The 14,289-nt window shown below is 42.1% G+C and overlaps 1 protein-coding gene across 4 annotated transcripts in view; it reads right to left on the bottom strand.

The window, feature by feature from the left end:
• Nucleotides 1-442: 442 nt before the first annotated feature.
• The window catches only part of crtc3 (CREB regulated transcription coactivator 3), a 33,111-nt gene continuing 19,264 nt past the window's right edge, over nt 443-14,289 (bottom strand). For 2 of the 4 annotated variants that reach the window (XM_056380149.1, XM_056380163.1), the window contains 9 exons: nt 10,449-10,499; nt 10,285-10,370; nt 9,218-9,267; nt 8,124-8,344; nt 6,782-7,017; nt 6,145-6,363; nt 5,123-5,206; nt 4,226-4,439; nt 443-3,469 (listed from right to left, as the gene is read on the bottom strand). In XM_056380149.1, the coding sequence (XP_056236124.1) occupies nt 3,264-3,469; nt 4,226-4,439; nt 5,123-5,206; nt 6,145-6,363; nt 6,782-7,017; nt 8,124-8,344; nt 9,218-9,267; nt 10,285-10,370; nt 10,449-10,499 (1,367 nt within the window). In that variant the 3' untranslated portion in view covers nt 443-3,263. The remainder of the gene's footprint in view (nt 3,470-4,225; nt 4,440-5,122; nt 5,207-6,144; nt 6,364-6,781; nt 7,018-8,123; nt 8,345-9,217; nt 9,268-10,284; nt 10,371-10,448; nt 10,500-14,289) is intronic. The other 2 variants (XM_056380155.1, XM_056380173.1) reach the window with 1 other exon arrangement.

Below are 14,289 nucleotides of genomic sequence, written 5' to 3'. Positions count from 1 at the left end.
AAGCCAAGATATTTCTACAAAATGTTGCCTGATAGGAACTGATACATTGAAAAGTAAGAATCTACATTTTGAAAGTGAGGAAACTTTGAAAAACCTGGTGATGTGGTTCCGTGAATGTTGACAGAGAGCGAACATCGAATTACATTAAGACACGAGGGAAAAGATCATTTCATGTGTTGAGCTTCATTAGATTCAGCATCACCTCTGGCTCACCGTCTCTTCCTGAACTGATGGTCTATTAGTTTGTTTAAAAAAATAAAACAGATGGAAAGGTTTACAGAGCTGAACACAAAATAAATCAAACAATGAAGAAGCTGCATGTGTTTTTTTCCCCAGTGTTTTGTAGGACGTGCGACTGTTAACCTACACCACACTGCTGCCATCTACTGGCCAAAACAATGACCACATCCTCTGACATTTCAAAACAACATAACCTTTAGACTTCATACACAGTATAGTTTTATTGTTTATATTAAATCAGAAAGATAAGCACTATAACATACGTTACAAACTAAGAAAATTTTATATCTTGGGGGGGGGGGTTGACATTACAAAACAAAAAAAACAAAAAAAAGTAGTAACACTAGTGGACAAAAACATTCTTTAAATAACAGAACTGTACATTTTAATATGCAACTAAAAAAAGTAAGACACCAAAAAAAAAAAAAAAACAAACAAACAAATGAAACAGTGATACTACGTGACAGAAAACGATCACGGGCAGTTAGTACCAAACAGAGCTAAAGCTAAAGGGAAGTGGCTATAAGCTGATACAGGTTACTGCTGGAATATGAAAAGTACAACAAAGTAAGGCAGCAGAAGGCAGGCGTTTAGACAGCAGGAAACAGGCCGGGGCAGAGGCAGGAATAAACTAAAATATCATCAAAATGCAAAGTGGCTCCATCACTTACCCACTGTCTAACAGAGTTAACAACAGAGCAGATAAAAACATATAACAGCTGAAACTGAATATAAACTCTTATAAAACCACCTCGTGAAAAAACCCCATCACCTCTCTTCATTTTGTATTTGACAGATAATCACACTGAATCTCTTTCACACACTCTGAAAGAACCCACAGTCCACACAGTGCAGGTATTACACCTTCTGACTGACAAGTAGAAAAAAAAAAGGAAGAAAACACACAAACAGTGCCATGCAGCATTTTGCCTGCAATCCAAAAATGTTCCATTAAATCATTCACTGCAAACGCTCTTGTTCTGACTGTCGATCAGTTCAATGCAGATGAACACTAACTGTGGACACTGGACACATGTAATATTGTGATTTCTAGCGAATTTGATCCCGCACATTGTGTACGCTGCATAATGTACAAGTTGCACCTGTTCAACAGGTTTCGCTCATGAATTGAAAAAAAGTTGCATAGCTAAAAGGAGCAACATCAGAAGCGGCTCCAAATGCTTTGTAATAATCAATATTAAAAATAGCTCTCTGACTTTATTAAAACAGACACTAGGGGGCACTCAATGCCCTAAATGGCCCAGTTATTACATAATCAACTGTAAATATGAGCTCATGGTCAAACCCAGAAAATAAATGTCATCAGTTTTCTCACATCACCTCAAAAGCTAACACCTGTTGCTGGTGTTCTGAACTGTGTGTATGTGCGATGACTACTTTTCTTATTAATGGCTTCATTCAACTTCTTTGGGTTATCAGGTAAAAAAAAAAAACAAAAAAAAAAAAAAAAAAACATAACACTCTTACCTGGTATAAAACTATTCGTCTACACAATGTGAACCAATTAGTGCAAAAAAAAGGTTAAGTGCAATGTTACATGATGTCCGATGTCCACATGATCACAGTCTGCTCTCTGAGTGAGTCAATCTGACTGCTCAGCCACAGAGAAAGGGGGGGGGGGGGGGGGGGGTTTACTGTGCTGCCGTAACACAGGGACAGGAAGCCGGATGCAAACAGATATTTGGGACATAATCGATCCACAGTAGCACAGCGCATGCCCTTATTCACAAGATTTAAAGTACAGTACAAGCGCCATTACAAGTTGGTACAAAATGTAAAATAAAACATACGCAATTAATGTACATAAAAATATTTTTAAAAACAAACAAACAAAAAAAAGTCAAAAATGTGAAGTTCCTTTCTTAAAGTGGATCTTGACACTGTCCCAGTGCTGTCAAAGTTCTGCCAGAGGAAATCACAGCTGACTCTTCTATGACAGAGAGGGGGGGGGGCATCCATCCATCCAGATCGCACGGAAAAATATAGCATTTATTTAATACATCTTAGAATTGTATTTCTTAATTAGAAATTCAAAAAAATCTATACTCTTTAGTAATATTTACTTATTAAAATCTCATCTTTGTAAACAGTTTGCCCTTTTTGTCTCTAGTTTGAAAACTCTAATCAGACTGAAAGTGAGGCTTGTATATGTATGTTGTACATATATATTTATAAATCGGTGGCAAACATTTTAAAAATAATCTGATACCAAAGAAATACATTGAAAACAAAACTCTAATTCCTTTAGTCTTCATTTCTACCATGATTGCTTGAGAGCATGAAGCAGCCACGACACAGCTGGATTTTGCTTCACCTGAAGAAAAGTGGGCTGCCAGATGTTTCACCAACAACACGTCACTGCTCAGCTGTGAGCAGGACCTGCAGCTGGGGCTCCCATTCACTCATATTATTGGAGCTGTAAAAAAAAAAAAAAAAAAAAAAAAAAGATAAATTGCGTGTTGGCATTTCTGCTGCTGTTCAGCACTGCAACAGGGTTGCTACGGTGTGTAACCATGGCGATGAGGTTGCTATGGCTTCAGGGGGGCCATGAGCTGGTGATGAGAGAAAAAAAGCTCCTCGACTTGGGCTCCTCGCTGTATCGTCTCACGTGTTCGTCCAAGTCTTTTTTGGTTGGAGGGGCAGACGCAGGGTCTCAGAGCTGGACCTGTGGATCTGCTCCCAGTGCTGATTTCAAACCCTTAACTGCATCACTCCACCTCATTTAAAATAACGACTGACAAATACAAGCTGTGTGAGGGTAACTTTGCATGAAGCAGGTGTAAACAGTGTTTGTTCACAAGTCGCCTCCTCTAAAAAAGTGTGCATGACTGTGTACACGGTGTTCATGTCTTTCACATTTAATGAATCTTAGTGGCAGTGGATGCATGCACAGTGGCCCTACAGAGATTGTTAGCATGCATATTCAGATCTGTACACTCTATACACTGCAAATCCATGTGTGTGTGTGTGTTCTTCCTTGAAACCTGTGACAATCTTTACATTCAGAGTCTGTCACTGCGGAAAGTATCCTCCACAGATGGGTCCGGTAGCACCATGTCCGGATCGCTGAGCATGCTCAGGCCATCCAGGCTAAGGGGCTCGATGCGCAGCTCGTCCTCCAACGGGAAGCCTCCCTCTGAGTCGAAGCACTCTGGCACCGTAGAGAGAGCGCTGCTGATGTCCTTTGACAGACTGGGGTTGGAGTCATCTGGGAGAGAGAAACAGATGATGGTGGGTGAATGTTTCCTCCAGTCTGGAAAACACTTTCTCTCGCTATAGTTAACAGTCTCACTGCCCTCGCCACTAAACACATCCAACACACTCCTCCATTTATGACTGTTGAGTTCGAACTTTAGCCATAATTAGACCCAAATATCAGCTTGCAGCTGGAACCCGAGGCAGCACAGACACACAGCAAATCTCTTCCACACCAGTGGTGGTTGAAAAACATTGTCCAATAGCCAGTCTCATTACCTTTAATCCAAAATCATTTCCCCTCGTGTCTTAGATCATAAATATAATCAAAGTAGTCAAACATCATTAATTAACTGAATCAAATGACTGCATGTAATGTGAACAGTCATAACTCTGAAGATCTATTGAACTTTTTAGCCTCTTTAATAGTGCTGGAACAATTCTCCAAATCCACGTTTTTTTTTTTTTTTTTGCAATACACAGAAGAACTTTACCAGACTGACTGTAAGGGTGGACGATCTGGCCAAAGGATCATATGACAATGTTGTTGGGTAGATTCGCTAGCTATCATCTGAATCATGCTCTGCATTCTGTCCTCTCTCATTTTATTCTGAAAGTCCTGACAGGAAGTTGTGATTCGTATCTTTCCACCGGACTGTGTGTCTGTCGGATTGTTTGGGGAATTTTCTGCCCCTAGTGGCTAAACATCAACTAATGCAGATTTAAAAAGGCAAACAAATAATTCAGTCAATCAGCCCGTTGGACTGACCGGTGAGTATAATGTTGGGTAGTCCTCCGCTGCAGTTGGAGTACAGCATGTTGGACCTCATGTGCATGGGGTCGTGCAGGCTGCCGTGGCTGCCGCCCAGTCCTGAGAGAGCAACCTGAGAGTAGTAGAGCGATGAGGAAGAGGATGAAGGGTCGAAGCAAGAACCCCCTGCTGTGGAGCTCATTGTGTTTTCCAACAGACTGAACTGGTCCAACTAGACGGCAGATGGTGGAGAGAAGAGACACATGAGAATCAGTCGTCGTATTTACCCTTGGCAGCATGTTTGATGTGTGTCTTTGAGTGGTTTACAGTGTTTTCTCATGTTATTGACAGCACATTGAAAAACTTAGTGACACAGGATTATAATGACATAAAAATCCACTGATAAGATTTGTATATATCCTGCTGATGAACTAACCTTGCAGGGAACAAACAACCTTCTCATGGGGACATGAGCTGATACCACAGAGACATCTGCCCTGAGGAACTGCAGGAAATCATTTCTTGGTTAAAGAAATGATACTGTTACTGATACTGAAACTTGTTTGTGTAAATGATTTATGGCTCTGCAACAAGTACATTTTGAAGTTGTGATTGTCGCCATTACAAATGTTTATATTTACGTATGTCCCCCATTAAAAACACTACGCATGTTCACATCCATATTGTCTGCATTTGTTGGCCTTCACATCGGAGCTGATAAGGAAAAACAGGCCAACAAGTCTTTATCCTTGTTGCGACAACTTAACCTTGCTGACATGTCTCTGTGGAGATGAACTCTGACTGAAAATACGTGCACTGCTTTGTGCATTCAACATTCATACACTGTGTGTGTGTGTGTGTGTGTGTGTGTGTGTGTGTGTGTCAACTGGTACATGTGTGTGTGTCAACTGGTACCTGATAGGGGAGGGTCTTGCTCTGGCGATTGGAGAACTGAGGCTCCATGAAGGGGTCAGTGAAGAGTGTTGCCATATTGTTGTGCTGTCATGGAAGACACAGAGGCCCAAAACATCAGATCGTCATCAGACAACAAGTGGTCTGCAAGTTTGTGTGTTTATAAGTTTATTATTATGACGTGTGTGATGTAAATAAATCACTTCTTTTTTACAGTGGTCCATTGAAGTGGAGTAGACCAGGCTTTAACAGTTGGACGATAATGTAATTATTGAGACTAAAATCAAATAACCATTAAGCTTCTCTTGGATTGAAATGATCAGTTGATTAATGGATTAGTCAATCAACAGAAAATTATTCTGAAATCAGGATAATAGATAAATTGTCTCAATAGTTTATTATTGGTTCCAGCTTCTCCAAAATGGATTTGCTGCTTTTCTTAGTTTTATAATTATAAACTGAATATTTTTAAGTTTTGAACAGTTGCTCAGACAAAACGAGACATTTGGGAAATTCTTATGGACTTTTTCCATTATTATTTAAAAAAATTACGAAAAAAATAAAAAAAGGATAAAATAATGAAAACTGTTTGTAAACGTGCAGGTGGTACATTTGGCAGCCACACTTACACAATAAAAATAGCATATGTGTCTACACCTATCACACCTCACCAGCCTGAATAACTGTTAATGATCAGATGTATGATCTGTGTATTCTCCACGGTACTGATGTCTTTATTTTCAGAGGTATTACTGAAGTTTACATTTATAGTTACATAGACAACATTCGCAAAATATTTCTATCTGTTATTTAGGTCCATTAAGTTTAAAAACAAACTACAGAGTAGCTGTAATTGCTCAAATAAGTGCTGGTTAACAGAACTACAACACTGAATCTAATCTCCCACACTAACCTCTGCAGGGAGATAAAAAATAAAATTACAAACTAAATCAACAATGCACATGTTGAGTGTTTCTGTGCCCATGTGCACACACCCAGACAAAGGCGGCCTTCATGGCACTTACTTGGCTCGTGTTGAAGTCCAGTGGGATGCTCTGAAGAGGGGAGAGAGGCTGCTGTTGCTGTTGCTGTTGCTGCTGCTGTTGTTGTGACTGCTGCTGGTGCTGGTGCTGGTGTTGCTGTTGGCGTTGTCGGCTCTGGTCCACTGCGTGCTGGGATTGTTGGTAGAGTGGGTAGGGTGGGGGCGGCTCCCTTGGCATGTTGCTGGTATCCAAAGCAACTCCCTACACAGGACAGAAGAAGCCAGCAGGAGTCACTACAGACTGAATACAAGTTTAATAAAGACTTGAAGTTTATTTATTCTGATTGCAGTGTCATTACTCAGCTACACTGACCCCATCAAAAACAGGGTAAAAACAATTGCACCAGTGTTTTGCAATGGCAGGAATTTTACTGGGGATTTGGATTTCATTTTATATAATTGTACTTTTTCTCTTGTTACAGACGTGTCGTAGTGCTACATTATTTCTGACAGCAGGTTCTTTTTCTTTCAAGTGTCAGTCTACAAAATGCAATGACACTGAAGCCAAAGTTCAACACAACACAACCACAAATGTATTATCTTTGTTTATCTCCACATAACAAACACTACAAAATGAACAATCCCTCATCTGACCAAGGAACTGTGTGACGTATATGTACCTGTGTGATGGGGGACAGTGAAGGGGACATGGTGGGAGACAGCTGCTTGGCCAGACCCCTGCGCTGCTCAGCGCCTGGAGACAGGGTAAGGGGGCTGATGGGAGCGGGACGTCGCCGGGGGGAATTGCTGGACAGACGCAGGGATGAGTTGATGGAGGGATTGCTGAGCGATGACTGCAGCTGACAGTTGTTGAGGGACGCCTGAATTGAGGGATTGCTCAGAGAGGAGGAGAGTCCTGCCGGGACAGTAAAGACAACATGACAACAGGTTCAAAAAGCACCAGAGCGTAAATGTACATTTACAATGAAACTAATAAGGCAGCTATGGATCCAAAGCAGATATTGGCCCTTAGAAACCAAGGAGAACATGTGGAAGTTATGATGTAGTATGCACTTGATTTTCCAGTGCGCTCTCCAGTCTTAAACCCAAAACACTAGACTTTTGTGTGATTGGAGGGAGAGAAAGATGGAGCACAGAGGAAAGGAAAATGAGAGGACAGAGAGAGACTGAGGGGAAAAGAAAAGAGCTGATTGTAGCGAGCCAAAACAGGGTCAAAGTTCCTCTGTCACTTTGGTGCTCGGCCAAGCTGAACTGTGTTCGACATGGCAGCCCAACCACACATCCTACTCACAAAGTACAGAGAGGAAAGACTGAGAGGGAGCAGCGGTGGGTGTGATCCGATCAGGCAACGGAGTTCAGAGTGAGGAAGTTGGAGACAGAGAGATCATTGAATGAGCTGCCCATAATGCACGGTCGGTCTGCTGGCAGAGGGAGAAACCTGGATCCTGCTCAAAACACTGGAGCAGCGGTTCCCAACTTTAAGGCTAAAGCTGAAACAAACCTTCAGGTTATTAAACCTACAAAGACTCAAACCCCAAAGATGAAGATTGACTTCCACTAGTAAATTCAGATACCCCAAATCCAACAAGAAGACAAATGAGAGGACCAAAACATTCATGAAAATACCATGAGTCTGACTCATGTCCAGTGTTTTTCAAAAAAGGAACGAGAGTCACCAAATGTGGATAAAATGGTGGATTGAGAGATTAAGTGAATAGAACAATAATTTTAACTCAAAACATAAAGCAGTAAGTGATACTGTTTGCTCACAGATTTTGTCCAGTTTATATTTTTTGGGGATCACTGTAATGACTTTTAATTCAATAATAACTTCAAATATATTTTGCAAAAAGAAAAAAATAAACAAACGTCAACAAAGCATAGGAGCTAAATGTGGAATAGATTTCGTTTGTGTCTGTGTGCCTGCCAATTGGGGAATGAAGGATCAAAAATAGGGACACAAGTCCAAAACACACACGCACAAAGCTGTACTCCACCCACCCTGTGAGTTGCCGATGCCTAAGTGCATCATGGCGGCCGGCAGGTTTCCGGTGCTGCTGCCTCCGCTGAGGTTGGGATACCCTCCGTTGTCCTCAGGGTCCAGCGGGGTGGAGAGCGGGGAGGGGAAGTGAAGGTTGCTGAGGTCGGGCAGGGAGCCGCCGGTGTTTAACGAGCCCTGGTAGTGGGACAGACCGGGGTTCTGCTCCGGAGATGGGAATATACTGCAGAGAAGGTGGACAGAAACACACCGACACTCAGAATCCACTTGAATTCATTTAAATATGGTGCATAATTAAAGGCAGGGCCACTAAATGTGCCTCCAATGCCGTTTCAAATTGACAAGATGTTTCTTTGACTCTCATCCACTTGTTCTAGCCGCTTCTTTTTTCCACCCACTCTCTATTTCCTCTATTATTTCTCCAATTTCCATTTCTGCTCATATGCTGCATTAACAGCATATGAGCAGCAACTGTGACTCATTGTTGTCTTTCCCCACACACACAATCTTGCACAACAAATGCTTGCCTCCACAAACACACAAACAGTGTTTCTCTCTCGGGAAAAGAGAAAGTGTGAAACCAAGAAGCCAAAGCAGCTAATTTATCACTGTTTAATCATTTATTTCCACAATAAACAAAAGGGTTTTCTAAGAGTCTTAAATCTCATAAGGCCCCTCAGAAGACTGTATCACGGTCTGTATAATGATATATAATATAATAATAATAATAATAATAATATTGATATGAATTGTAAATCTTGTCTGATCTGTATCATCTACTGGCAACGTGACACAGGAGGTGGTTTACAGTTGGAAAACAATAGTGCTAGCAAACTGTCGTTGAACAATGCCAAAGGAATCTGATCGTAATAACTCTGTTCCTCCGAGTTAAAAGAGTTGGAGGTGTAAAGAGGATCACAGACATCCTGTTCGACACGGTGGGAATGTGTGGCATTTCATTTCTAGGATTTCATTGTTTCTGTTGACCGGCCGCCTGTGGAAAACGGCCATATCCTATTTTCAGTGACAGGAATATGATATGGGCCACAGTGGCATTAAAATGTGTTGTGTAACGTTACAATGATATGGGTCTTACTTGATTCCAGGCACTTCACAGGATTTAGGCCTCGATGCCAGAGACTGGACCTGAAACAGAAACACAAAATTACAACTGTGATAGAAACTGATGCATATTGAAAAAAAACAAACAAAAAACAAACAAACAAAAAAAAAAAAAAACCTTGAACGTTCATTTTCGCTCTGTGCCTCAACCAGATCATAACAATTCTCATCAGACATCAGTGCTCTCATTCCCCCCAAAATGAAAAACCTGTGTATCTCACGACGTGGTACTCATTGGAATCATTTTTGGAAGGTAACATGAGGAGGGGATTTCTGTGGCACTAAAAGCTCCCCCAGGTGTAACTGCATGGGGGCAGAAACAAATTCTTATTTTGACAGTGACAAAGAAACTGGATTTAATGTGGATCGACCCTGATCTGCATAATGAGCTCAGTATCTGCGCAGATGCTGGTCGGATCAACGTATTTTTTTTTATATATGTTATGAGCCACATGGCGCCTGAAATCCACCACAATGTGGAAAGCTTCACATTAACAAAGATACTGTACTGCTCCAGGAACCTGAACCATCACCTCATTCTGGGTTGGGCGCCTGACCTGGGAACTGAAAGTAATGTCTGGGTCCAAAAGACACTGATTGTCAGGAGCGCTGGGCATGACAGTTTGTCCTTTATCTCATGTAATGTGTAACAGTGGAAGATGATCGATCCTGCGTCAAGAACAATTCATGAGGCGAACTGTCATGACTTATTTCCTCATGCCTTTCCTCATCTAGTTTGACAACATCTATGATTTCCTCCGTCATGATTTGGAGGCCAAGGGTTGTTGACATCCCCGATCCTAGAAATCTGTGTCTGGCTCGTCCTGCCCAATCACCTCTCTACCGTCACACAGGAAAGACTGGTTCAACGCGTTCAAGCATCCGACATCTCACGACTCAGGCACGGCAGGAATTTAAGGTGTCGCAACCTAATTTGGCATCGTGACCATTCTACATAGAAATGAATGTAGGGAGGTCTGATCCCGTTATTACAGTCGCTGTTTGGAGGTTTTTTTTTGTAACTTTAAGCAGCAGTCTCACCTTCTTGGCCTCCCACAGCTGCTTGGGAAGGGGCTTACTGACACCTATTAGACTCTCCTCGTTAGCCAGGGTGGGGAAGGAAAACACTGCAGAGAAGAGGGTACACCTTAATTGAATGTTTTCTACCGATGACACGATGGTTATTGAAGAAAAATGCTACTCACCGTCTCCGGAGCCATCCACCTCTGCCTCATTCACACTGGCTACATGCCAGCCTCCACGGAAACAAACACATAAAAAAAGAGGAGGGGGATGATAGATGGAGAAATAAAGAAAGACATAAAAACAAAAGCAGAGGAACATTAGAGGATGTTCAATATTAACCAGCTGTTTGAATCATTCCGACATGTCTGGAACAATAATCAGTCCCTGTGACAGGAACAGGCTCGATGGAATACACTCCGCAATTACTGTGCAGTTTCATAAACACAACAGCTGGGCATCTGGCATCATGTTATTAGTCGCAGAGATGAGGAAAAGGGGGGAGAGAAGTTGGGTGGAGGGGGTGGAGGGGGTCACAGACTGATGAGGACTAAAGAGAGGGCCATTGTTTTTCCTCATGCCACAAAGAGGCTCTTTCTCTTCCTTTTCACTGCAGACCCCATGCCAGATACACAAGCCTTTGTCTTCTCCTCCTTTTAACTTTTCTCTATTCTGTCTAACTCTTGTGTTAAGCAACAACACTTCCTGCGCACTCTGTTGCTTATTAGGAAAAAAAAAATGTGTTTCTCCTCTCCGTCTCCTCATCATTCACTTGAGCTCAGCTTCTCTTACATTAGCCTTTGATCAACTGCCCACCCATTCCTTCTTCCTTCCATGCTCTCATTTCTCTCTGAGGCCCATTCATTTTGAGAGGCAGCTTTTCATGCTGCAGGAACAGATGGGACAATGAGGCGATACAACAAGTCTAGCATCATTTCTTTCCCCTTTTCAAAAGGTGTCTGGTCGCTGTTGCTCGCAGAGGGACAAAGGACAGAAAGGGCAGAAACAGGACAACTGGGATGGAAAATGGCTGGCCGGTGTCCCTGGCTGGATCTCTTACACCGTGCAATGCATTCAGTTTGTGTGTGTGAATGTTCAGGATTAAGAGAAAGCTATCACTGTGAAGAGCATACCAGCAGTCAGAGGCCTGTCAGCTGCACAGGTACCGTTAGAGCTCCTCTGACTGCTGCTGCTCCTTTTCCATTAAAAAAAAAAAAAAAGAAAAAGAGACACCAAAAAGACTGTAGCTGAACTCCTCTGCTCCTAACTACTTCCACCCCGGCACTGTGACTCATAGCTGTAATTCCTAGTTAGATGCTTCTTTAATCAGCGAGGGCTTAACACCACTCGAAACCAGCTGAAACCTTGAGGTGTCAACGAGGCCCTGGGGCCTCACAGCTCTCCGCGCTGCTGTGGCGGCAGCAGTGAGGCGATGAGGAAGCACTGCTGATCCCCCAACATGAACCAGGTTGGTGTCATAGCCTCTTTTAGAGGACAGGATATACAGCCTGTGCAGCTATGTGCACTATGTGCTGGTGGACTATATACAGCAGGTTATGCAAGAAGACAGTACTGTATGTGACAATCCACAGGCGGCCGATCTCATCTTTGAGCAAATATAATTAACTCCTGACATGTACAGTTAACCATAACGGCCTGATTCTAGGTCTGGCAGCTTTGCACTGAAAGAGACACTGCACCAGAAACTGATTAATGGACAGAAAATGAATCAGCAAATATTTTGAGAACTGATTAATCGTTTAAGTCAGGGACTGTGGGACGCCCCTCTGACAAACCCTGGAAAAAGGCGCCTCACGCCACCTTATAGTTTACCTGCTTTGTTTCACTTAATTCCTGGATGGTATCACTATTATGTTATTTGATCCCATAGAGACTCAACAATTGATCCAATACTGCCTGATACTGCTGTTTGATGAACTTGAGACTAAACCAAATACATAAAAAATGTCTGTCCTAAGGCTTTCATTAGTTTCTGACTCTGGGAAAAACAGTAAAATTCCCCAAAAACTACTGAATCTCTGAACTCTCTCTAACCGAAAAACACATAGTTGGGCTAATTTTCATGATCTCCTTTTCATAACTAATGTAATAACATTTTTTCCTTTCCATTTATTGAGCCTCCCCTGAAACTGTTTGGACCCCCCATGGTGAGGCCCACCTCCCACTTTCAAAACCTCTGGTTTAAGTATTATTTTAAGCAAAAATGTAAGAACACTCTGATTCCAGCTTCTTGTGTGAATATTTTCTGGTTTTCCTAATAAATCTGTGAAAGTACATCGAATATCTTTAGGTTTTGGACTGTTGGACAGGCATTTGATAACACCAGCATGGACTTTGGGAAAATGATGATGGAACCAAATGATTAACTGATAAAATCATTGGTAGATTCATCCATAATCACAATAATTGTTGCAGCCCTAAAAAGACTGACAGGAGATGAGTGCAACACACATGAAGCAACCATGCACATGAAATACCTGGTGTCACACACAGCAACATTTTCAACTGAGCCATTTAAAGCACAACAGGCAGTGTGCTCTAATTCAAGTATCTATACTGGGCTGATTCTGTTTGTACGTGAAATTCATACTTGGCCCAGATCTTAAAGCAATATCCTGTATAAGCTTGTTGGCTAAACACAGTGAGCAGTAATCCAGTGGAGGAGCACTTCTCTCATCCAGTCCACACTTCATCAGGGCTGAGATCAGACAGAAGTGACAAACACTGTCAAATACACAATGGATGCTCAGATGGAAACATCTCAGCAGAGAAGCAAGTGAAGAAGTGAAGAGATGAAGAGTGTGAAAAGAGGAGAGAGGAGGATGAATTCTTTTGTCTTTGGACCAATTACAAAAGGTATAAACACAACGTTGCTGTTGGCCTGATAGTGATTTGTGTAACTGAGCTCAGAGCAGCTGGCTGGATGGACTGTGTTCTCTGTTAATAAATGACCAGAGGAACAGAAACACAAACACCATAAACTAGCATGATTACTACAACATGGACCCAGTATAGGAGCAGCCTGCGTACTGCATGTGACTGAGAGGGTATCTAGTTTAAACACACGTTGGCTCTGCGCTGCAGTGACCAGGACTTCTCTCTCACCTCTATAATGCACTGGATGAGTGTCAGAAGTAATGTCTCTGTACACTAGTGGATCTGAATGAGTCTCTCTAGACTGTTTCCTGCCCCTGTTGGTGGTGCGCATGTCACACTGAATATTCCACCTCCTTCTAATCTGCTAATAGATTCTGTCAGCTCTGCTCCTCATGGTCACTCACACTCACTCCACGAAAAGAGAAAACACAACACAAGTTTGTCTCACAACAGGTCAGCAACACATGCCAGACCGAGTCAGTACATTGCACCCAAATCAATCCGAGCAGAAATTTGAATACATTTGTTTAAACAGGACTCCTTTGTCAAAGTAGAAAAATATAGGAGACTGCAAAGCTACCACACACACACACACACACACACACACACACACACACACACACACACACACACACACACACACACACACACACACACACACACACACGGAGACACACACACACACACGGAGACACACACACACACACACACACACACAGTGAACTTGTGCTGGGCGAGCAGGCAGGGGCGGTCGTTACACCCTGGCAGTGTAAACACCTTGTACAAGTAAAGCGAACCTAAACATATGACAGTTCTCAGTAGTCTGCAACAAAGGTTTTGAAATCATGTTGTCAAGAATGAAAAGACACAGCGTGAACACTGTAAGACCACTTCATTATTACAACTAAATTATTTAAACAGCATTTGTACAGGAATGATTGTGTCCCAAGCTTTTTGATTCATAAAAGTGGCAAATCAGTGTAACTGTGATCATTATAAGCGGTTTCCACTGAAATACAGTTTTTACTGTTTTGTCAATTCCAAATGTTTTGCTTGTAAGGAAAATCAAAGCTGCTTCTAGTAGAACAGTATATGGTTTAGAAAAATCTCAAGATTAAACAAGCT

This window comes from Seriola aureovittata, chromosome 1 (genome assembly GCF_021018895.1).
Source record: "Seriola aureovittata isolate HTS-2021-v1 ecotype China chromosome 1, ASM2101889v1, whole genome shotgun sequence".
NCBI lineage: Eukaryota > Metazoa > Chordata > Actinopteri > Carangiformes > Carangidae > Seriola > Seriola aureovittata.
The sequence above is the reverse complement of the archived record's forward strand: the minus strand, read 5'-3'. Positions and strand labels throughout refer to the sequence as shown.